General features: G+C 41.8%; 1 protein-coding gene across 3 annotated transcripts in view; it reads right to left on the bottom strand.

Annotated features, from left to right (window-relative positions):
- The window catches only part of LOC122562573 (coronin-1C), a 177,839-nt gene that overhangs the window by 54,112 nt on the left and 100,046 nt on the right, over positions 1-23,681 (bottom strand). For all 3 annotated transcript variants that reach the window (XM_087999951.1, XM_043715528.2, XM_043715529.2), the window contains one exon: positions 19,343-19,465. In XM_087999951.1, the coding sequence (XP_087856077.1) occupies positions 19,343-19,465 (123 nt within the window). The remainder of the gene's footprint in view (positions 1-19,342; positions 19,466-23,681) is intronic.

Genomic DNA, 23,681 nt, shown 5'->3' with positions numbered 1-23,681 from the left:
CTGAGGTTAGGAATAGGAAAGGTGAGGTCACCCTGTTAGGAGTTTTTTACAGGCCTCCGAAGAGTCCTAGAAACGTAGAAGAAAGGATTGCAAGGATGATTCAAGAGAAGAGTGAAAGTAATAGGGTGATTGTTATGGGGGACTTTAACTTTCCTGATATTGATTGGGAAAGCTATAGCTCAAGTTCATTAGATGGGTCAGTGTTTCTCCAATGTGTGCAGGAGGCTTTCCTGACACAATATGTAGATAGGCCAACAAGAGGTGAGGCCATACTGGATTTGGTTCTGGGTAATGAACCAGGCCAGGTGTTAGAATTAGAGGTAGGTGAGCACTTTGGGGACAGTGACCACAATTCGGTGACTTTTACTCTAGTGATGGAGAGGGATAAGTGTGCACTACAGGGCAAGAGTTATAGATGGGGGCAGGGAAATTATGATGCTGTGAGGCATGACTTGGGATGTGTGGCCTGGAAAAGTAAGCTTCAAGGCAAGGGTGTAATTGATATGTGGAGCTTGTTCAAGGAGCAACTATTGAGTGTCCTTGATAAGTATGTGCCCGTTAGGCAGGGAGGAAAGCGTCGTGTGAGGGAGCCGTGGTTTAATAAGGAATTGGAATCCCTTGTTAAATGGAAGAGGGCGGCCTATGTAAAGATGAGGCGTGAAGGTTCAATTGGGGCGATTGAGAGTTATAAGGTAGCCAGGAAGGACCTGAAGAGAGAGCTAAGAACAGCAAGGAGGGGACATGAAAGGTCCTTAGTTGTTAGGATTAGGGAAAACCCTAAGGCTTTCTATAGGTATGTCAGGAATAAAAGAATGACTAGGGTAGGAATAGGTCCAGTCAAGGATAGTAGTGGGAAGTTGCGTGTGGAGGCTGAAGAGATTGGGGAGACACTGAATGAATACTTTTCGTCAGTATTCAATCAGGAACAGGACATTCTTGTCAATGTGAGTATTGAGTCACTATTAAGTAGAATGGATGGCTTTGAGGTATGTAGAGAAGAGGTGTTCTGATCCTTTCACTAATCCTACTAGTGAAATCCATATACTCAATAATTCTCTTCTTCAAAGTTTGGAAGAGTTACGTGCAGCTTTAGGCAGTTTTTTTTTAAATGGACAAAAATTTGAAAAAGCTACATATAATCATTGGAAACAGTTGGAGACAGTGGATACTGCAAAGGCTATGGGCCCTGACAACATTTTGGCAATTACACTGAACACTTGCGTTTCAGAACTTGCTATGTCCCTATCCAAGCTGCTCCAATAGAACTACAACACTGTGGAAAATTATGGCGTTATATCCTGTACACAAAAAGCAGGACAAATCCAAACCAGTCAATTAACACTCCTATCACTCTATTCTCAAATTATCAGTAAAGTGATGGAAGATAGCATCAATAATGCTGTCGAGCAGCACTTGCTTCACAATGACTTGCTCAGTGATGCCCAGTTTGGGTTCCATCAAGGCCATTCAGCTACTGACCTCATTACAGCCTTGGTTCAAACATGGACAAAACTGCTGAATTCCAGAGACTAGATGAGATTGATAGCTGTTGACATCAAGTCTACATTTGACCAACTCTGGCATCAAGGAGCCCTAAATGAAACTGTAGTCAATGGGAAATCAGAGCAAACGCTCTGCTGGTTAGAGTCATACCTGGCATATAGGAAAATGGCTGTCGTTACTGAAGGTCATCTCAACTCCATCTCTACAGGAGTTCCCCAGGGCTTCATCAATGACTTTCCATCCATAAGGTCAGAAGTTTGCTGATGATTACACAATATTTAGCACCATTCATGACTCCTCAGATACTGAAGCAGTCCATGTTAAAGTGCAACAAGATCTGGACAATGTCCAGGCTTGGGCTGAAAAGTGGCATGTAACATTCGCACCACACAAATGCCAGGTAATGACCATTTCCAATAAGAGGCAAGCTAATATTGTCCGTTGATATTCAATGGAGTTACTGTCACTGAATTCCCATCATCCTGGGGCTTACCACTGACCAAAACTCAACTAAACGCAACATATAAATACAGTGGCTACAGGAGTACATCAGAGGCTAGGAATATTATAGCAAATAACTCAACTCCTGCCTGGCAGAGTCTGTCCATCACCTGCAAAGAACAAGTCCGGGATGTGATGGAACACTCCCAACTTGCCAGGTTGATAGCAACTCCATCATCAAAAACCTGGACATCATCCAGAATAAAGCAGTCCACTTGATTGGCACATCCATAAGTATCCATTCCATCCAGCACTGATGCTCAGTACACACTGCTACTACTATCTACAAGATGCACTGCAGAAATTCACCAAAGATCCTGAGACACCACCTTCCAAACCCAGGAACATTTCCAACTAGAAGACAAGGACAGTAGATACATGGGAACACTCCCACCTATACATTCCCCTCCAAGCCACGTAAAATCCTGACGAGGAAATATATATTGCCATTTGATTTTACAGTGACTTTGGCAGAATAAATCATCTCCTGGCCCAGGCAACGAGGTGGCTTCCAACAGCCTGAATAGCTGTACAGCTCTGGTGCCTAGTAGTCAGTCTCCCGGTATGGTAGTCATGTCCAGGAGGTGTGATCTTGGCCTGAAGTGGCATTTTGTCCTGGCATGGACGTCTCATCCCATCGAGGGGGTCTTTTGTGGTGTCTTCTGGGTAGTCCAAAAGCCCAGCATGAAGGTCTCGTCCTGGTGAGGAGTCTCACTTTGGCATGGAGGTCTCATTTTCACTTTGGAGGTGGCTTCCGGGTCTTTCAACTGCCCAGTGTGGAGGTCTAGCTCCACTGAGGTGGTCTTGTCTTAGTGTGGTGGGGTAGTCTCAGCCAGCCCCATATGGCAGTTTTGGTCCGGTTTTCTAGCTTATCCCAAACCCAGGAGCTGTGATGAACCTTTACATTTTATTTCCTCCCTTCTTATTTAAAACTTGTATCATTAATTTAGGTGCCATGATATGACGACTTATGAAAATTGTGCTTTTTATTTGTAATAATACACGTGACAATAATTGCTTTTCAATTCCTAGCGTTTTTAGATTAGATTAGATTAGATTAGATTACTTACAGTGTGGAAACAGGCCCTTCGGCCCAACAAGTCCACACCGACCCGCCGAAGGGCAACCGACCCATGCCCCTACATTTACCCCTTACCTAACACTACGGGCAATTTAGCATGGCCAATTCACCTGACCTGCACATCTTTGGACTGTGGGAGGAAACCGGAGCACCCGGAGGAAACCCACGCAGACACGGGGAGAACGTGCAAACTCCACACAGTCAGTCGCCTGAGGCGGGAATTGAACCTGGGTCTCTGGCACTGCGAGGCAACAGTGCTAACCACTGTGCCACCGTGCCGCTGTAGGTTTACGCACAGCACATGGACTAAAGTGGTTCAAGAGGTTTTTCAACAGCAACTAGGGACAAGCAATAAATGCTGACCAGCCAGCAATGCCCATGTCCCATGAGTGAATAAATACAAAAATATCTGTTGCATTTAATCTTCCACCTGAAGTTCTAGTGATATCATTTGATTGCAAGAGGTCACGTAGTGCTTGTGCTTGCAATAGATAATGTACAACAAATTCCCTCGGGATAGGAATTTGTCTAAAAGCTAATGGGTTTTCCATTTCATGGTAAAGCAATTATGGGTAAAGTTCCATTTGCTTTTCCTGTACTATATCTATTCCCAGCAAAACACTTAAAAACACACTTGGATTTATGAAATATCTCCACACAAAATAACTTCATACTGGAATTATGCCAATAGTTTTCTATGAACACAATGCTGAAGTTGAGCTGCCTTTGTTGGACAAATCAAATTTCATGTTTGTCAAATGAACAAAAGCACAGAAGCCAAATGGGGTGGTGCAATGAATTAAAAACAAACATACTTTGCTGTAAATACTAATATTCATTGAACAGGAAAATACTGAGCACAAACTGAAAAAAAAATATCAACCATTTCAATCTGGAATACAGGGTGAAAATCAATTAAGGTAATGTTAATATCCCCTTTGTCAAATAGATATTCAAGGTATTACCCATCAGAATCAAAAATGGCTGTGAAAAATAGACAACTTGGTTTTTTGCTTTTGTTTCTTTACTGGCATTGACAGAAATTTATAACAGAGGTGGCCAAATGGCCCATTATGCCTATACTGTTAAAAACCTAACGACATTAATCTCATTTTCCAGTCCTTGGTCCACATCTTGGAGGCTATGGCAATGCAAGTACAAACACAAATACTGCTTTAAATGTTAAGTGCATTTCTGACTCAACCACCCTTTCAGGCAGACTCCTATCACCCACTGAAGGGAAAAATTTCTTCTTAACTCTGCTCTGAACATTATATCTCTTACATTAAATTTATTCCCGTGATTATTGACCCCCCTCTACTAATGAAAAGAGTGCTTTCCTCTCCACATTGTCTGTGACTTTTCAAAATTTTATACCCCTCTATCAGGTCCCCTCTCAACCTTTACTGCTGCAAGGAAAACAACTCCAACCAATTCAATCATTCCTCATAGCTCCTGGATCTTGCAGCTGCTCCTGGAATTGCAGGCTTAGTCAAAAGATTTATTATTTTTTGAAGTTATTACAGTCATTGCAGATTACTAATAAGATTTTTATTCATTAGCTTCATTAATATGCAAAAAACAAAGACCAATTTTTTAAGCAGACTTTTTTTTTCCAAAGAAAAAAGCTTTACAGGGTCTACAATGAATGGCTGAGCTTTTTCTGTTCTAAATTCAGAAGTTAAAAAGTCTATGTATTTTAGAAGGTTTTTATTTACATTGCAAAGCAGTTTCTTTTGAAAAAATGAACGGTTTGTTTTAAAATAAGGAGTTTTGTTTTCATTCTGGAGAGTCCTGCATGGTCAGTCTGAAGAAGATGTTTTTTTCTTCTAATTTATTGAAGGGGAGTCTTTTTTTATTCAATGAGTCATAGAGATGTACAGCATGGAAACAGACCCTTCGGTCCAACCCGTCCATGCCGACCAGATATCCCAATCCAATCTAGTCCCACCTGCCACCACCTGGCCTATATTCCTCCAAACCCTTCCTATTCATATACCCAGCTAAGTGGTTGATTTTATTTCAGCTTAATATCTTTGATACACGTATATTTTCAATTATTTTCTGTAGGTAATGAAAGAAGCTTATTTTATATACAAGGTTTTATTGAAACATCCTTTTCTTAGGCTTCGTATTATTAAGGGGATGTATGAAATACGGAGTGAGATGGCTAGTAGATTTAGAAAAGTTATTACACCACAGGATCAATCAGTCAGTCAGTCAGTCAGATAGATGGGTGACTGTCAGGAAAGGTAAGAAGGTAGTTCAAAAGTCTCTAGGGGCTATTCATCTATCAAATAGATATTCAGTTTTTGGAACTGTAGAAGGAAATAGTGTCTGAGGAAAATGGAAGGGGCAATCAGCTATAGAACAATTAGAATGATTATGTTAGGCAGCGTTTGACAAGGTTCAACAGAATTGTTAGTGGGGACTCTCCTATCGGGGCATAGACAGGAGATTCTGTGGGAGAGTGTGTAAATTTAGGATGGTTTATTGCTTTCCTGAGATGCGAGGATTAAGGACATCTTTAAACATTTCAAGCATATTGTTAAAGTCGATATTGAATTTAAGAAGTTAGGGAGAAGATTAAAAGAATAGAACCTTAAAAGTAGTAATTTCTGGTTTGCTCCCAATGCCAAACTCAAATGAGGGAAGGAACAAAAAGTTAATGAAGACAAATCAATGACTGAACAGCTGGTGGATGATTCAGGGATTCACGTTTTGGAACAATTGAATGTCTTTTGGGATAGAAAAGACCTGTCAAAAAAGATGGGTCGAATCTAAACTGGAAAGGGACAAAGGCTTTCTATAGGTATGTCAGGAATAAAAGAATGAACTAGGGTAGGAATAGGTCCAGTCAAGGATAGTAGTGGGAAGTTGCATGTGGAGGCTGAAGAGATTGGGGAGACACTGAATGAATACTTTTCGTCAGTATTCACTCAGGAACAGGACATTGTTGCCGATGTGAATACTGAGTCACAATTAATTAGAATGGACGGCTTTGAGGTATGTAGAGAAGAGGTGTTGGAAATTCTGGAAAGGGTGAAAATAGATAAGTGCCCTTGGCCTGATGGCATTTATCCTAGGATTCTCTGGGAAGCAAGGGAGGAGATTGCAGAGCCATTGGCCTTGATTTTTATGTCCTCGTTGTCTACAGGAGTAGTGCCAGAAGATTGGAGGTTAGCAAATGTGGTTCCCTTGTTCAAGAAGGGGAGTAGGGATAACCCTAGTAACTATAGGCCGGTGAGTCTCACTTCTGTTGTGGGCAAAGTCTAAGAGAGAATTGTAAGGGATAGGATTTATGAACATCTGGAGAGGAATAATGTGATCAAAGATAGTCAGCATGGTTTTGTGAAGGGCAGGTTGTGCCTCACAAACCTTATTGAATTCTTTGAGAAGGTGACTAAGGAGGTGGACGAGGGTAAAGTGGTAGATGTGGTGGAAATGGATTTTAGTAAGGCGTTTAATAAGGTTCCCCATGGTAGGCTACTGCAAAAAATATGGAGGTATGGCATTGAGGGTGAGTTGGAGGTTTGGATTAGGAATTGGTTGGCTGGAAGAAGACAGAGAGTAGTAGTTGATGGTAAAGGTTCATCCTGGAGTGCAGTTACTAGCGGTGTTCCACAAGGATCTGTTTTGGGACCATTGCTGTTTGTCATTTTTATAAATGACCTGGAGGAGGGGTTAGAAGGTTGAGTGACCAAGTTTGCGGATGATACGAAAGTCGGTGGAGTTGTTGACAGTGAGGAAGGATGTGGCAGGTTACAGCGGGATATAGATAAGCTGCAGAGCTGGGCAGAAAGGTGGCAAATGGAGTTCAATGTAGCTAAGTGTAAGGTGATTCACTTTGGTAAGAGTAACAAAAAGATGGGGTACTGGGCTAATGGTTAGATACTTGGTAGTGTGGATGAGCAGAGGGATCTTGGTGTCCATGTACACAGATCTCTGAAAGTTGCCACCCAGGTAAATAGTGCGGTGAAGAAGGCACATGGCGTACTGGCTTTTATTGGTAGAGGAATTGAGTTCCGGAGCCCTGAGGTCATGTTGCAGTTGTATAAGACTCTGGTGCGGCTGCATTTGGAGTATTGTGTGCAGTTTTGGTCGCCATACTATAGGAAGGATGTGGAGGCACTGGAACGGGTGCAGAGGAGGTCTACCAGGATGTTGCGTGGTATGGTAGGAAGATTGTATGAGGAAAGGCTGAGGCACTTGGGGCTGTTTTCATTGGAGAAAAGAAGGTTTAGGGGTGACTTGATAGAGGTGTACAAGATGATTAGGGGTTTAGATAGGGTTGACCATGAGAACCTTTTTCCACGTATGGAGTCAGCTATTACGAGGGGGCATAGCTTTAAATTAAGGGGTGGTAGGTATAGGACAGATGTTAGGGGTAGATTCTTTACTCAGCGAGTTGTGAGTTCATAGAATGCCCTGCCAGTAGCAGTGGTGGACTCTCCCTCTTTATGGGCATTTAAACAGACATATGGAGGATAGTGGGCTAGTGTAGGTTAGGTGGGCTTGGATCGGCGCAACATCGAGGGCCAAAGGGCCTGTACTGCGCTGTATTTTTCTATGTTCTATCTTAGCAAGGAGATTCGCTCATTCCTTAAGGGAGACTTTATACTAATAAAAATCCTCGACTTCCCCCTCTCAAAAGAGCAGTGTAAACAGAAGGACTAATGGGAAATATTTTGAATGGGAGAAGAGCATGACAGTTAGAAAAGAAAGACAAGAGAGAGAGAGTCAGAGTATGTAGTAATTCTGAACAGAAATTGCATTTATTTCAAGGGGTCTTACAGGTAAGGCTGACAAACTCAGGGCATGTTTAAGAAATAGGATTAGGGTGTCATAGCTATTACAGAAACCTGGCTGAGAAATGGATAAGACAGACAGCTCAACGCTTGGGTTTTAGGTGCTTTAGGCTGGATAGAAAAGGAAACAAGAAAGGAGGGGGAGGGGTGGTGTTTTTGATGAAGGAACGCTACAGGAAGAATAGAAAGGGAGACAAGAGAGGAGGGGGAGTGTCATTTTTGATAAGTGATAACATTACACCTGTATTGAGGGAGGATATTCCCGGAAATACATCCAGGGAAGTTATTTGGGTGGAACTGAGAAATAAAAAAGGGATGATCACCTTATTGGGATTGTATTGTAGACCCCCTAATAGTCAGAGGGAAATTGAGAAACAAACTTGCAAGGAGATCTCAGCTATCTGTAAGAATAATAGGGTGGTTATGGTAGGGGATTTTAACTTTCTTAACATAGACTGGGACTGCCATTGTGTTAAGGGTTTGGATGGACAGAATTTGTTAAGTGTGTACAAGAATATTTTCTGATTCGGTATGTGGATGTACCTATTAGAGAAGGTGCAAAACTTGACCTACTCTTGGGAAATAAGGCAGGACAAGATCTGGGTGTTCTTGTACACCAGTCAATGAAGGCAAGCATGCAGGTACAGCAGGTAGTGAAGAAGACTAATAGCATGCTGGCCTTCATAACAAGAGGAATTGAGTATAGAAGCAAAGAGGTGCTTCTGCAGCTGCACTGGGCCCTGGTGAGACCACACCTGGAGTACTGTGTGCAGTTCTGGTCTCCAAATTTGAGAAAAGACATTCTGGCTATTGAGGGAGTGCAGCGTAGATTCACGAGGTCAATTCCTGGAATGGCAGGATTACCTTACACTGAAAGACTGAAGCGACTGGGCTTGTATACCCTTGAGTTTCGAAGATTGAGAGGGGATCTGATTGAGACGTATAAGATTATGAAAGGATTGGACACTCTGGCAGTAGGAAACATATTTCCGCTGATGGGTGAGTGCCGAACCAGAGGACACAGCTTAAAAATAGACCATTTAGGACAGAGATGAGGAGAAACTTCTTCACCCAGAGAGTGGTGGCTGTGTGGAATGCTCTGCCCCAGAGGGCAGTGGAGGCCCACTCTCTGGATTCATTTAAGAAAGAGTTGGATAGAGCTCTCAAAGATAGTGGAATCAAGGGTTATGGAGATAAGGCAGGAACAGGATACTGATTAGGAATGATCAGCCATGATTATATTGAATGGCGGTGCAGGCTCGAAGGGCTGAATGGCCTACTCCCGCACCTATTGTCCATTGACAGGTGACTGAGGTGTCAGTGGGGGAGTACTTTGGGGCCAGCGACCATAATTCTATTAGATTTTAAATAGTGATGGAAAAGAATAGACCAGATCTAAAAGTTGAAGTTCTAAATTGGAGAAAGGCCAATTTTGACGGCATTAGGCAAGAACTTTCAAAAGCTGACTGGGGGGCAGATGTTCGCAGGTAAAGGGACGGCTGGAAAATGGGAAGCCTTCAGAAATGAGATAACGAGAGTCCAGAGAAAGTATATTCCTGGTAGGGTGACAGGAAAGGCTGATAGGTATAGGGAATGCTGGATGACTGAAGGAATTGAGGGTTTGGTTAAGAAAAAGAAGGAAGCATATGTCAGTTATGGACAGGATAGATCGAGTGAATCCTTAGAAGAGTATAAAGGCAGTGGCAGTATACTTAAGAGGGAAATCAGGATGGCAAAAAGGGGACATGAGATAGCTTTGTCAAATAGAATTAAGGAGAATCCAAAGGGTTTTTACAAATACGTTAAGGACAAAAGGGTAACTGGGGAGAGAATAGGGCCCCTCAAAGATCAGCAAGGCTGCCTTTATGTGGAGCCGTAGAAAATGGTGGAGATACTAAACGAGTATTTCGCATCAGTATTTACTGAGGAAAAGGATAGGGAAGATATAGACGAAGGAAATAGATGGTGACACCTTGAAAAATGTCCATATTACAGAGGAGGAAGTGCTGGATGTCTTGAAATGCATAAAGTTGGCTAAATCCCCAGGACCTGATCAGGTGTACCCTAGAACTCTGTGGGGAGCTGGGGAAGTGATTGCTGGGCCTCTTGCTGAGATATTTGTATCATCGATAGTCATAGGTGAGATGCCGGTTGGCTAACGCGGTGCCACTGTTTAAGAAGGGCGTTAAGGACAAGCCAGGGAACTATAGACCAGTGAGCCTGACATCGGTGGTGGGCAGGATGTTGGAGGGAATCTGAGGGACAGGATGTACATGTATTTGGAAAGGTAGGGACTAATTAGGGATAGTCAACATGGCTTTGTGCATGGGAAATCATGTCTCACAAACTTGATTGAGCCTTTGAAGTAACAAAGAGGATTGATGAGGGCAGAGCGGTAGATAAGATCTATATGATCTATTAGTAAGGCGTTCGACAAGGTTCCCCATAGGAGACTGGTTCGCAAGGTTAGATCTCACTGAATACAGGTAGAACTTGCCATTTGGATACAGAGTTGGCTCAAAGGTAGAAGACAGAGGGTGGTGATGGAGGGTTGTTTTTCTGACTGGAGGCCTGTGACCAGTGGAGTGCCACAAGGATCGGTGCTGGGTCCTCTACTTTTTGTCATTTATGTAAATGATTTGGATGTGAGCATAAGTAGTATAGTTAGTAAGTTTGCAGATGACACCAAAATTGGAGGTGTAGTGGACAGTGAAGGTTACCTCAGATTACAACAGGATCTTTATCAGATGGGCCAATGGGCTGAGAAGTGACAGATGGAGTTTAATTCAGATAAATGCGAGGTGCTGCATTTTGGGAAAGCAAATCTTAGCAGGACCTATACACTTAATGGTAAGGTCCTAGAGAGTGTTGCTGAACAAAGATACCTTGGAGTGCAGGATCATAGCTCCTTGAAAGTATAGTCGGAGGTAGACAGGATAGTGAAAAAGGCATTTGGTGTGCTTTCCTTTATTGAGTACAGGAGTTGGGAAGTCATGTTGCGGCTGTACAGGACATTGGTTAGGCCACTGTTGGAAATATTGCGTGCAATTCTGGTCTCCTTCCTATCGGAAAGATGTTACAAAATCTGAAAGGGTTCAGAAAAGATTCACAAGGATGTTGCCAAGGTTGGAGGATTTGAGCTATAGGGAGGATGAACAGGTTGGGGCTGTTTTCCCTGGAGCATAGGAGGCTGAAGGGTGACCTTATAGAGGATAGGATAAATAGACAAAAAGTCTTTTCCTTGGGTTGGGGAGTTCAGAACGAGAGAGGGTATCGGTTTAGGGTGAGGGGGGAAAAGATATAAAAGAGACCCAAGGGGCAAAGTTTTCACGCAGAGGGTGGTATGTGTATGGAATGAGCTGCCAGAGGCTGGTACATTTGCAACATTTAAGAGGCATTTGCATGAGTATATGAATAGGAAGCTGTAAATGTGTTGCTGGAAAAGCGCAGCAGGTCCAGGGAACAGGAGAATCGACGTTTCGGGCACAACCCCTTGTTCCCTGGATGCTGCCTGACCTGCTGCGCTTTTCCAGCAACACATTTCCAGCTCTGATCTCCAGCATCTGCAGACCTCACTTTCTCCTCCTATATGAATAGGAAGGGTTTGGAGGGATATGGGCTGGGTGCTGGCAGGTGGGACTAGATTGGGTTGGGATATCTGGTCGGGATGGACAGGTTGGACCGAAGGGTCTGTTTCCAAGCTATACATCTCTATGATTATGAATACAGTATTGAAAAATTGTCCAGTGAAAATATATGGGTAGAAATTACAAATAAGAAAGGAAAGGTCACTTTGATGGGATTGTACTATCAGTCCCCCAACAGTAAGAATGAAATTGAGAAACAAATACATAGGGAGATCCCATATATATGTAAGCATAATCAGGTTGTAATAATGGGGGACTTTAATTTTTCAAACATTAACTGGGGTTACCATAGTGTGAAAGGTTTGGATGGTGAAGAATCTATTAAGTGTGTTCGAGAAAATTTTCGTTATCACTGTGTGGATCGTCCTACTAGAGAAGAAATAAAATTTGACCTTCTCTTGGGCAATAAGGCAGGGCAGTCAGTGAGGAACACTCAGCATCTGGCGATCATAATTCTATTAGTTTCAAAATGATTATGGAAAATGATAAGCCTTCCATGAAAGTTAAAGCTTTAATAGGAGTGAGGCAAATTTTAATGGCATGAGACAAGAACTTTCAAAAGTTGATTGGAGTAGACTGTTTGCAGGTAAAAGGATGTCCGACGAGTGGAAGACATTCGAGAGTGTGATGATGAGAGTGCAGAGGCATCTTGCTCCTGTTAGAGTGAAGGATAAGGCTAGATTAAGGAACAATGGATGACTAAAGATATTGAGGTTCTAGTCAAGAATAAAACAATTTTTGGTTCAACTGAATTTCTTAATCAACATAGTGTGTAGGGGCATTCTTAAGAAAATCAGGAAGGCAAAGAGGGACATGAGATAGCATTGGCAGATAAAGTTAAAGATAACCCAAAGAGATTCTACAAATACAAAGACCAAGAGGATAACTGGAGAGCAAGGTTAGATATCACGGAACTCAGGGAGAACTAGCCATTTGGTTTATTTTCCCTCATGCATCAGAGGTTGAGAGGGATGACCTTATAGAGGTTTATAAAATCATGAGGGGCATGGATAGGGTAAATAGTCAGTCTTTTCCCTGGGGTGGGGGAGTCCAGAACTAGAGGGCATAAGTTTAGGGTGAGAGCGGAAGAATTAGAAAAGGGACCTGAGGGGCAACTTTTTCACACAGAGGGCAGTACATGTATGGAATGAACTGCCAGAGGAAGTGGTGAAGGCTGGTACAATTACAGCATTTAAAAGGCATTTGGATGGGTATATGAATTGAAAGGGTTGAGTGGTATATGGGCTAAGTGCTGGCAAATGGGACTAGATTAGATTAAGCTGCCTGGTTGGCATGATCAAGTTGGACTGAAGGGTCTGTTCCCATGCTGTACATCCCTATACCTCTTAAAGATCAAGGTGATCATCTATATGTTGAGATGGCAACAATAATAAATATTTCATGTCACTTTTTACTATGGAAAAAGAAATAGAGTCCAGAGAATACAGAAAAATAAATGCTAACGTTTTAAAAACATTTCACGTTACAGAAGAGGAAATTCAGATGGTCTTAGAGAATATAACCATGGATAAATCTCCAGGACCTGATCTAAGAATGTTGTGGGAAGTGAGAGGCGAAATGTTTGCATCATCTATAGTTATGGGCAAGGTGCCTAATCACTAGAGGGTGGCTAATGTTAAGAGAGGTTGTAAGGAGAAACTGGAGAACTACAGACCTGAAAGTCTGACTTCAATTGTTGGTAAGTTGTTGGAGGCGATTATAAAATATGATTTACGGATATTTAGAGAGGCAAGGATTGATTTGGGATGGTCAACGTGAGTTTGTCTGAGGAAAGTTTTGTCTCTCAAACTGGATTGAAATTTTTGTCAAAGTTATCAAAATACTGATGACGGCAGAGCAGTAGACATTTATTTGGATTTTAGTAAAGCCTTTGACAAGGTTCCACATGGTAGATTAAATAGTAAAGTTGGCCACATTGGATTCAGGGGAAGCTTACCAACTGGATACATAATTGGCTTAACGGCAGGAGACAGCGGTGGTGGTGGGGTGCTTTTCGGACTTCAGGCCTGTGATCAACACCTCCAAAGAGATCAGTTCTGGGTCCGCTTTTGTTTGTCATTTAAATAAATGACTTGCATGAGTAAGAAGGCATGGTTAATAAGTTTGCGGATTGCACCAAAATTGGTGGCATTTGATAGTGAAGGTTTTCTAAGATTACAAAGGGATCTTGATCCAATAAGTCAATGAGCTGAAAAATGACAGATGGAGTTCAATTTGAATAAATGCAAGGCATTGGATTTTGGCACAACAAAAAAAGGGTAAGACTTATCGAACAGAGGGACCTAGAGGTGCAGGTACATAATTCTTTGAAATTTGCATTACATATAGACAGGGTGGTTAAAAAGACATTTGGCATGCTTGTCTTCACTGCTCAGTCCTTTGAGTCAAGGAGTTGGGACGTCATGTTGAGATTGCACAGGACATTGGTGAGGCCTCTTCTGGAATACTGTATCCAGTTTTGGTTACCCAGTTATAAGGAGGATATTATCAAGCTGGAGAGGGTTCAGAAGAGATTTCCTGGGATGTTGTCAGGTATGGAAGACTTGAGTTATAAAGAAAAGCTGGATAGACTGGGACTTTTTCACTGGAGTGTAAGATGTTGAGAGGCAATCTGGTAGAAGTTTATAAAATAATAAGAGGTATAGAGAGAGTTAATGGTAGTTAACTTTTCCTTAAATAGGGAATTTCAAGACCAGGGACACACTTTTATGGAGACACGAGAAAGATTTATCAAAAATAGACAAGAGGGACAATTTTCTTTTAATAGAAGGTTGTTTGCATATGGAATGAACTTCCTGAGAAAGCGGTGGATGCAGGTACAATTACAACGTTCAAAAGACATTTAGATAGATACACGAATAGGAAAGATTTGGGAGGATATGGGTCAGAAGCAGGCAGGTGGGACTAGTTTAGTTTGGGATTATGGTTGGCATGGACTGGTTGCACCGAAGGTCTGTTTCCATGCTGTATGACACTGACTCAGACCCTCCAATCCAGGCAGCATCATGGTAAATTTCTCCTATAGTCACATACTTTCATTAACGTGATGACCTGAAATGCACATCGTACTCCAGCTGTGGTCGAATCAGTGTTTTATACTGTTTCAGCAGAACCTATTTGCTCTTTTATTTATGCCTCGGCTAATAAAGGCAAGTATCTAGTGTGCCTTCTCAACCACCCTTCAAGTATTAATGGATACGCATATCAAGATCCTTCTAATCTTCAGTATTTCACTTCAGTCATAGTACAATCCTTTGCTGTGAGTCCTGCCAAGTGCATGACCAATTGAATTCCATTTGTTACAGCTCTTCCCAGTTGATCAATCCACTAATGTCCTCTTGCATTTTACACTTTGTTATCCACAAACATTTTGATTATATCCACTATATTTAGGTCCAAATCATCAAGGCCTGCAGAACCCCACTGGAAAGACTTCCAGTTTCCCTACGTCAGCCAATTTTGAATCACTTTGCCTTGAATTGCATGTGCTCTTATTTCCTCAGCCAATCTGCCATGAGAAACCTTATAAAAAGCCTTGTTAAAGTCCATGTTGACCACTTCAAATGCATTAACTTCATCAATAATCCTGGTAACCTTTACAGAAGAAAAGGTCTCAAACACTACCTTCCCTTAAATTCATGCTGACTCTTTGATTAATTAGTCTTTCTCGAAGGGCAGACATATTCTGACCCTCAATTATTTTTAGGAATCTCTCCACCAACAAGATTACATTGACTGGTCTATAATTTATTGCTCTGTCTCTTCCTCCCTTTTTTAATAATGGAGCAACTTTAGCAGTCCTCTGGCACCTCATCTGCGGCATGAGAAGATTTGAAAATGATCCTGTCTTCCCTTGCCTCCCTCAACAGTCTGGGATACATTTCATTCAGACCTATAGATTTATTCACTTTTGAGGCTGCTAAAATTCACTACCACTTTCTATTATTTTATTAATTTCTTCTAATATTGCAGTCTTCCAGCCCAATGTCTACACCAGTCTCCTTTCCATTGTGGAGATCAATCTCAAGCACTCAATGAAGTCTTTGCCCACATCCACATACAGATGACCTCCACGGTCCCTAATGGACACTACTCTTACCTTAGTTATTCTCTTGTTCTTTATACATTAAAGTAAAACCTCTGTTTTCCTTTATTCCACACAGCAATGATTTTTCATGGACTCTCTTTACTTGCTTCAATTTCCATTTTAGATTTGTGTGTCTAGAAAAGATTGACTCATCGTTGGATAAATCTCATTAGTGAGTCTAAATCCTCACAGCAGGACATAACCGCAAATGAATGGAAACAGTGATAATAACTGTGTGTTGAGCCCTTGTAGATCAATATTATATAACAGTACAACCACAAAATCAAAAGAAAATGTGCACGCGCCCCTGGCCAATGTTAAATCAGTTTAGGGATTCTGAACACAGCTCAAAGTGGACATTGGCTCCACAGCCAGAACAGCCCCTGTCAAATTGATGATATCACCATATAGTTCAAGAATCACTAACAAACTTCATATTTGCTCAGTAAACAACTAAAAAAATAAATTGTGGATGCTGTAAATCAGAAACAAAGCCAGAAATTACAGCAGTTCTGAGGAAGGGTCACGCGACCTGAAATATTAACGCTGATTTTTCTCCATAGATGTTGCCAGACCTGCTGAGCTTTTGCAGCAATTTCTGTTTTTGTTCTTAATACCTCAATTTGATGACCACATGCATGCACACATGCACAGCATGCAGAAAATTACCCCAGTGAATGAGCATTTTCAGAGTCAAAGGAAAAGAACAAGAAGGAAAGCCATAAATATGCAAGGGGTATGGGAAGGGTGACAGTGGCATGTGCAATGAGCAAATATGTCATTTGTTTGGAACATTGGGATTTGAAGACTTAAAGAGACTTCACCCGGTATTAAACTCATGCACCTCCTTGGATTGCAATTCTGTTAATATTGTAAAAATCCTCAATTTTTCAAAATATAGGCATTATGGGTTTATTACATCCAATATATCACCTTCTGCTTATATATTATCTTCTAGAATGGTGTCAATTTGTATTTGATTATAACTCTATGATTTATTGCCCATCTCTGTTTGTGCTCAACAGTGGTTAGACACCTTGTACCAGTGCAGTCTATATGCTGGGTTTATACCCTCCTTACACACAGTTGAGAGGAGATTTAATTGACATAGAGAAATATGAGGGACTTGGACAAAATAGATCTGCAGAAACTGTTGTCCATTCCACCAAAGGTGAATGACAAAAAAAACCCAAAAAAGGTGACAGGAGGAAAACTCTGATCAAAAAATGTGGTATGGACCCAGAGTGCATTGCCCAAGAGAAAACGGAGTTAAATCAAAGCTTTCAAAGGGGAAATTGGATCATGTGAAGAGCAAATAATTTTAAGGTTACAGGTGAAGAATGGATGGGGCTGTACTAGCCAACTTGCTCTTGCTAACAGACACAAACGGTTGAAAGGCTTTCTGTATTTTAAGCATTCTATTCCATGAAGCACTTTAGGATATTTTATTATATTAAGAAAAGACAACTATAAAATACAAGATACTGCTGATAAGCGCAAAATTCAAAAATAAATCTTCAGTAGGTAAGGATCAAGAGCAAAGAACTGGTCTCAGCCTTCACTAGACAGTCAGCAATGCAAGCAAAAACAAACTGTGCACCAAATCAAAATGCAGATTAACACATCAGGAAAAATATTAAGATTGCATCATTATTTCTGAGCTAAAAAAAAGCTTTCATTTTAAACTATCAGGACGATTTACAGGAAAATCGTCACCTCACCCAATCTAAACACCATCTTATGTAAGTATTTTGCAATGCTTCAGGATAACAAGTCGAAGTAGTTAATCTTTGAGAACATCATTCAGCATTGTGGATACAGAACTGCCATCTACAGCGGAGTGCTCTTGGCAGTTCCAACATGCCATTCAAACCAGGTATTCTTTCAAAATGTAGACCTGGTTTAACAAATTATTTGACAGACAGGTAAAGTATCCATATTAAGCATTCTAATACTTCAGCAGGCTGACTAGAAACATTTGGTGGATTAATAGTTACACCAAGACTATTTTCACCTTTATTGCTCAGAGCTACAAGGTTTTGGGTCTCAGCGTATATTGCTCTGCACAGAGTCCATCAGTCGTTCCCTGGACCAGGCTCTTGGCTAGCTAGGTCCCTGACCTCAATTTCTCGATTAATGCTGATAGCTCATTACCATCAAGAACTTTAATGCTTGTTGAAATAACTCCACAGATGCCAGTATCCTGTCAACAAATCACCCTTTATTCACACATGCATAGTACTTGACACGGACTGGGATCCTCAGAGTCTGCTTGACTTTGACTGTCTTGGGTATCTCAATCAATTTTCCGCTGGCTGATTTGGGCTGTTAACCCGGTCCAATTAGGGAACTCAGTTGGAGGTCCATCTGGTTGACCTCATTACAATTACTACATCCCTCTCCCTCTATGTCCAGGGATGTTGGCTTTTATTTTGAGCCTCCTGGGGTATGTTCACACCAAGTCCAGTTCCTCAGACTCAACCACAGGCGGTGTATATCGGACCATAGACCGCCTCTTGTGCCTACAGTGTGGGAGAAGAAATTCAACCTCTTCTTCAGGCGGTTAAGACTCTGAGGCTACAACATCCGCCATGTCTGACCCAGATTCCAAGGTTTCTTTGATGCTAGACAGAGGGGAAGAACTCACAGGTCCCAACAATCTTTCCACCTCTTCTGAGGGGCAGGGTACGTTTTATTCCTGTCTTGCTTGCAAGTTTGCAGCTTTCATGTGGTCCACGTGCTTGTTCAGGACTGTATCCCCGAACTCTGTGCATCCTGGGACCATAACTCTCACAGCTATGCTTCTTATTATGCAAGGCCGTTTCCACAGTTTCGGACCAAACCTCATTCCCTGAAGTAAACTCTTCCTCTTATCCACCTCTGCCCCTCCCCCAATTCTAGTTGTGATGGCCCTTATGTTTCCCCCATCACCACCAGTTTTAGTTTTAGGACCTAATCTCTTTGCGTCCACATTCTGACATTATCAGTGGTGACCAAAATGGTGTCCAGAAAGTTTAAAACCAGAAAAGGACTCTTCCAATGACACCACCACTGATAGTGTATCTACCAGGAGACAGCACAACACATTTGCTACTTGGCCTTCTGGATGGTGTTCAAACTTTTAATTATATGCACTTAGAATGAGAACCCACTGCTGAATTTGAATTGAAGCTATGGAGGGCACAGCCTTCTCCCTTCGAGTAGCCCTAGCAAAGGTCTCTGGTCTGTTACTATTACAAATTTACATCCATAAAAGTATTAGTGCAACTTTCTCCCAAAGATGACTGCCGAACCTTCCTTCCCTATCTGGGCATATTTGCAATCTGCATCAGCCAAAATCCAGGAAGCATATGCTGAAGGGTGTACCTCTCCTCTGGGCCACCTGCGAGGCAACACTACTTTGGTACCTTACAGGGAGACATCACGTGTCAGCACCAGATCTCACTCACATTCTGAGGTCCGCCTGGCAGGCCTCGTTACAATCATTATATTTGTAAAGTCAATTTATTCAATTATCTTTTGAACCACAAAGTTGAGAGATTTTCCTGGATGTTTTAAAATGTTAACATATCACTTCAATAATGGCACTAAACATAATTCATTACATACAGGAATATGCCCAACAGGCTACTTAGTCCACTCAGCACATACTCTTGTCAACTACAAAAAGAAATATGTGTACAGTAGAACTTACCATAATTGTACAATCCTCGGAGCCACTAGCGATAATTTGGTCATTGTGCGGACACCATTCAATGTCCAGCACTGGTCCTGTGTGTCCACAAACGGTTGGATATGACTTGTCAATTCTGCCAGTCTGTAGAGAGAGAACAGTGGCATCAACATGTTGTTTCAAGAACTAATACGAATACTAATGATTTCTGTAAGCTCCAAACACATGAAGCACACCTCTGAAACCACCACAACATCACAAACCAAATTCCAATTATTCTAGTGCCACATCAAGCATCGGGGCAAATTTCAATGCAGTTATTCTACTGAAAAGTACCCATGTACAAATGTTCAAAATGAAGTGCTAAACTGGTTATAGCTGACATACTGCAATCACTATTATGACAAGTGTTGGCAAGGGATGCATGTATGATATTACTGTTTTAATACAGGCAGAGAACAAAGTATGTTTCTGCACCTGGCATGTATGGCACCTCAGTTAGGTGAATAAAAATCAGATATTCAAAATGTTTTCCCAGTAGAAACACAAATGTTACAAGCAAACCCGATTCAAAGCAAGTGAATGACCAAAGTCCAATTTCCCAATTTCTTTTTCCAAAAAGCACATGATGCACCAGTTGGCAGTCAAGTCTTGATCTTTGCATATTGCATTTAGAATTTATTACACAAAGCAGATTATGCTGGCTTTTGTGTGTATATTGATGTGCAGCACAAAGGAGTATCAGCATTAGTATATACCCAGAGAAGTGCAAGGCAAATGTACATGAAAACAATTGTAAGCAGAAAACAAGTCACTACCATGATACAAGTGTGTTTTGGCAATATATTAAGCTGTCTCGTGCTAATTTCCACTGTGTCCCTTCCTTCATGCATTACCATCACCTCGCCTCACCACATAGCTCTAGAATGTAGACTAACCTCCAGTTAACCTCCCGTCTCTCACTGTGAACTAGCAGTCAGAAAGTTTACATATGGGGCTCAACGATACTTTGAAACCCATACAGCCCCCACTCTGTTTCTACTGAGAAGCATCTGACAACAGAGTTTGAATGGAGTCCAAATTAAGTTCCAATTCCCAAATGTACATATGGCCTGAAAGGTGCTTGACAAGGTACGTGGCAGTTACACAATCAAGCCCACAATCACTTAAGGCATCCAGCCAAGAACTAAACAATAGAGGGGTTTTGGACTGTAAATTTCTGCTTCAGTGACTGTGGAAATTAAATTGGAAGAAGCTCAAAGGCGTTAAAAATTAAGCTTTGTAACTTGACACTGAGTTACAAAGTGATTTGCTCCATTATGGCAATGGCTGGTAGGCTGATGTATGAAACACACTTCGCTTTTGAATTAATATCATAAAATGATAATGAAAATAATATCCACACAATGATAATGGCCACCTTGTTACGGTCATAAAGAAACTCAATTGGACTCACCACAAACAATTAGCGGCTGCAAGAGGAGAAATAGTGCAGCAAATAACTCACTTGGCTCTCCAAATCCTGTCCACCATGTACAAGGGGATAATGAGGTCTGCAGATACTGAAAAGTCAGAGCCAGTAAAGTATGGAACTGCAAAAAGCATAGCAGGTCAAGCAGCATCTGAGGAGCAGGGGAGTCAACGGTTCAGGTCAGAACCTTTCATCAGAACTGGAGAGGGGGCAGGGGACTGAAGTAAATAGAGGGAGGGGGTGGGACGGGGGAAAGGTAGGTGTGATGGCAATAGGTGAATGCACAAGTCAGGAGTCTGATGGAGTACTCCCCACTTGCCTGGACGATTGCAGCCCCAACAACACATAAGCAGCTTGGCACCATCCAAGACAAAGCAGCCCATTTGATTGGCATCACATCCACAAGCACCCACTCACTCTACCGAGATTCAGTAGCAGCATGGTGTACTGTCTACCAGATGCACTGCAGAAATTCAAAAGATGCTCAGACAGTATCTACCAAATTCTCAACCACTTCCATCTAGAAGGACAAGGGCAGTAGATACATGGGAATATGACACATGCAAAGTCCCCTCCAAACTATTCACCACCATGACCGCAAAACACATCGCTGTTCCTTCACTGTTGCTGGATCAAAATCCTGGCATTCCCTCCCTATCAGCATTGTGGATCTACATAAAGCACAGACTGCAATGGTTCAAGAAGACAGCTCATCACCATTTAGAGCAACTAGGGATGAGTGATAAATGCTGACCCAGCCAGCGATATCCAGCCCATGATTGAATAAAAAAAAAGGACTGCTCTCGGCTCTCTCAGACAAACCCTTTATTCTCACTAACATCCTCTGCCAAACTGAGTAGTGGCTTCAACCAGGCTCTTGCCTTTGCTGCTCAATCTGGTAGGGTTTTCAATGCACAAATATTTCCCGCAACAGATATATCCTTCGATGTTCCTCAATACTGTTTGCCACAGAATTGCAGAACACGAGATCATAGTTAAACCCATTAAAAATACTTGATAGAAGAAAGTGATTGAGCTAATCCCTGGATTCGCATGACACTAGTGACAGGGTCATATTACCTGGAAAAAAAGTGAATGATGAGGCAGTAATCTACTTGATGGCAATGCTGATACCATAACTCAAGAGCAAAACTCAGTTTACATTCCTGCTAATCTTCAGATTGAATTACATCCTTGTTCACTTTAACTTATTAGTTTGAATATGCTGCAAAAGCTGGTGTACAAATCAGTTTTAAAATGAAAATTCTGTCCTAAGTTAATTACAATGGAGGCTTGCTCATTGCTGTACAATTTGTATACAACATTCTCAACTTTTGTAGAAATCAGACAGAAATCCAGTAGAGACAGAAAAAGCCACCACTATATTCCCCCATGCACACCCAAAACACCAAATTAATAAACAATACAAACAGTGCAAAGAACTGCAGAAAGTTAGAAGATACAGCAAACAGAAGCAGATTGATAACACAAGGATGGAGAGGTCAGGAGACTAAAATGATGAAGACCTAAGCAGAAAATGTTATTTGAACGAAGTTCCACAACTTCTTAAAAAAAAAAGACAATGTGAACTGAATTTGTTTTGATTACTGCTTTAAACATCTACCTCAGCACTTTTACTTAACAGTAACTAGATTCATGACTCCTTTGTTCACGGAATTTGTAAAGGACGTTATTTCCATCTAGATCAGTTACAAACAATTCAACCAGGTTTACTGAATGCACAGCTTGCTCAGTTTCAGTCGTCCAAAAACGGAAGTAAATACTCTAAGACAATCTGGATTTATAATACCCTGAGAAAGTAGAAAAATGCACAAGGCAATTCAGAAGTGTAGACACCAAGAAATGAACAGTGAGCCAAAAAGAAAGATATTAGGAGTGCAAGTGGGTTTGAGAGAGAAAACAAAGAATTTAGGGAGAAAGCTTTAGAGCACAGACATCAGATTTGGCTCAGATGTCACAGAGTACTGACAGCATGCCAAATAATTGGAGGTCCTGCCTTTCAGATAAGGCATTAAACGGAGGAAGAACCTATCCTTGATTTTGGAGAGCTCTTCCAGTGGTCTGCACAATAATTCTTTCAACATGACACCACCAAAACGTGATAAATTTTATTATTCGTTCATGGGATGAAAGAGTCACTAGTTTGGCCTGCAGTTATTACCCAATACTAATTTTTTTTTAGATTAGATTACATTACAGTGTGGAAACAGGCCCTTCAGCCCAACAAGTCCACACCGACCCGCCGAAGCGCAACCCACCCATACCACTACATTTGCCCCTTACCTAACACTACGGGCAATTTCCCATGGCCAATTCACCTGACCTGCACATCTTTGGACAGTGGGAGGAAACCGGAGCACCCGGAGGAAACCCACGCAGACACGGGGAGAACGTGCAAACTCCACACAGTCAGTCGCCTGAGGCGGGAACTGAACCCGGGTCTCAGGCGCTGTGAGGCAGCAGTGCTAACCACTGTGCCACTGCGCCGCCCTTGAGATGGTGATGAGCCACCTGCCTGAACTGCTGCAATCCATGGTGGGGCAGATATACCTACAATCTTCCTAAAAATAAATGGCTATCTTGTTGTAGTTTTGCTGGGTAGCATACAGCTGAGGAAGAGGCAGCAGCCAATGCTGAATCCTTAGTGGAGTCCCAGAGACAAAGATTAGGGGCAAGAAAGAAGTTCACTGATGGCTTCAGCTGGATGAGAGGGAGCAGAAGCAAGCATGACCAGTTTCGCTGAACTGGATAACAGGTGAACCAATGCAGGAGCTGTCATGTCAATCTCAAAGACTGCAGTAATATTGGGGATAGCGTGAAGAGAAAATGCATTATGATCACAGATTGTGTAATTTGTGACTTTTATTA

The sequence above is a fragment of the Chiloscyllium plagiosum genome, unplaced genomic scaffold (assembly GCF_037043375.1).
Source record: "Chiloscyllium plagiosum isolate Xiang-an unplaced genomic scaffold, Cpla_swu_hap1 HiC_scaffold_24, whole genome shotgun sequence".
Lineage (NCBI taxonomy): Eukaryota > Metazoa > Chordata > Chondrichthyes > Orectolobiformes > Hemiscylliidae > Chiloscyllium > Chiloscyllium plagiosum.
Note: the sequence above shows the minus strand (reverse complement) of the source record. Positions and strands in the feature narration are given on the sequence as shown.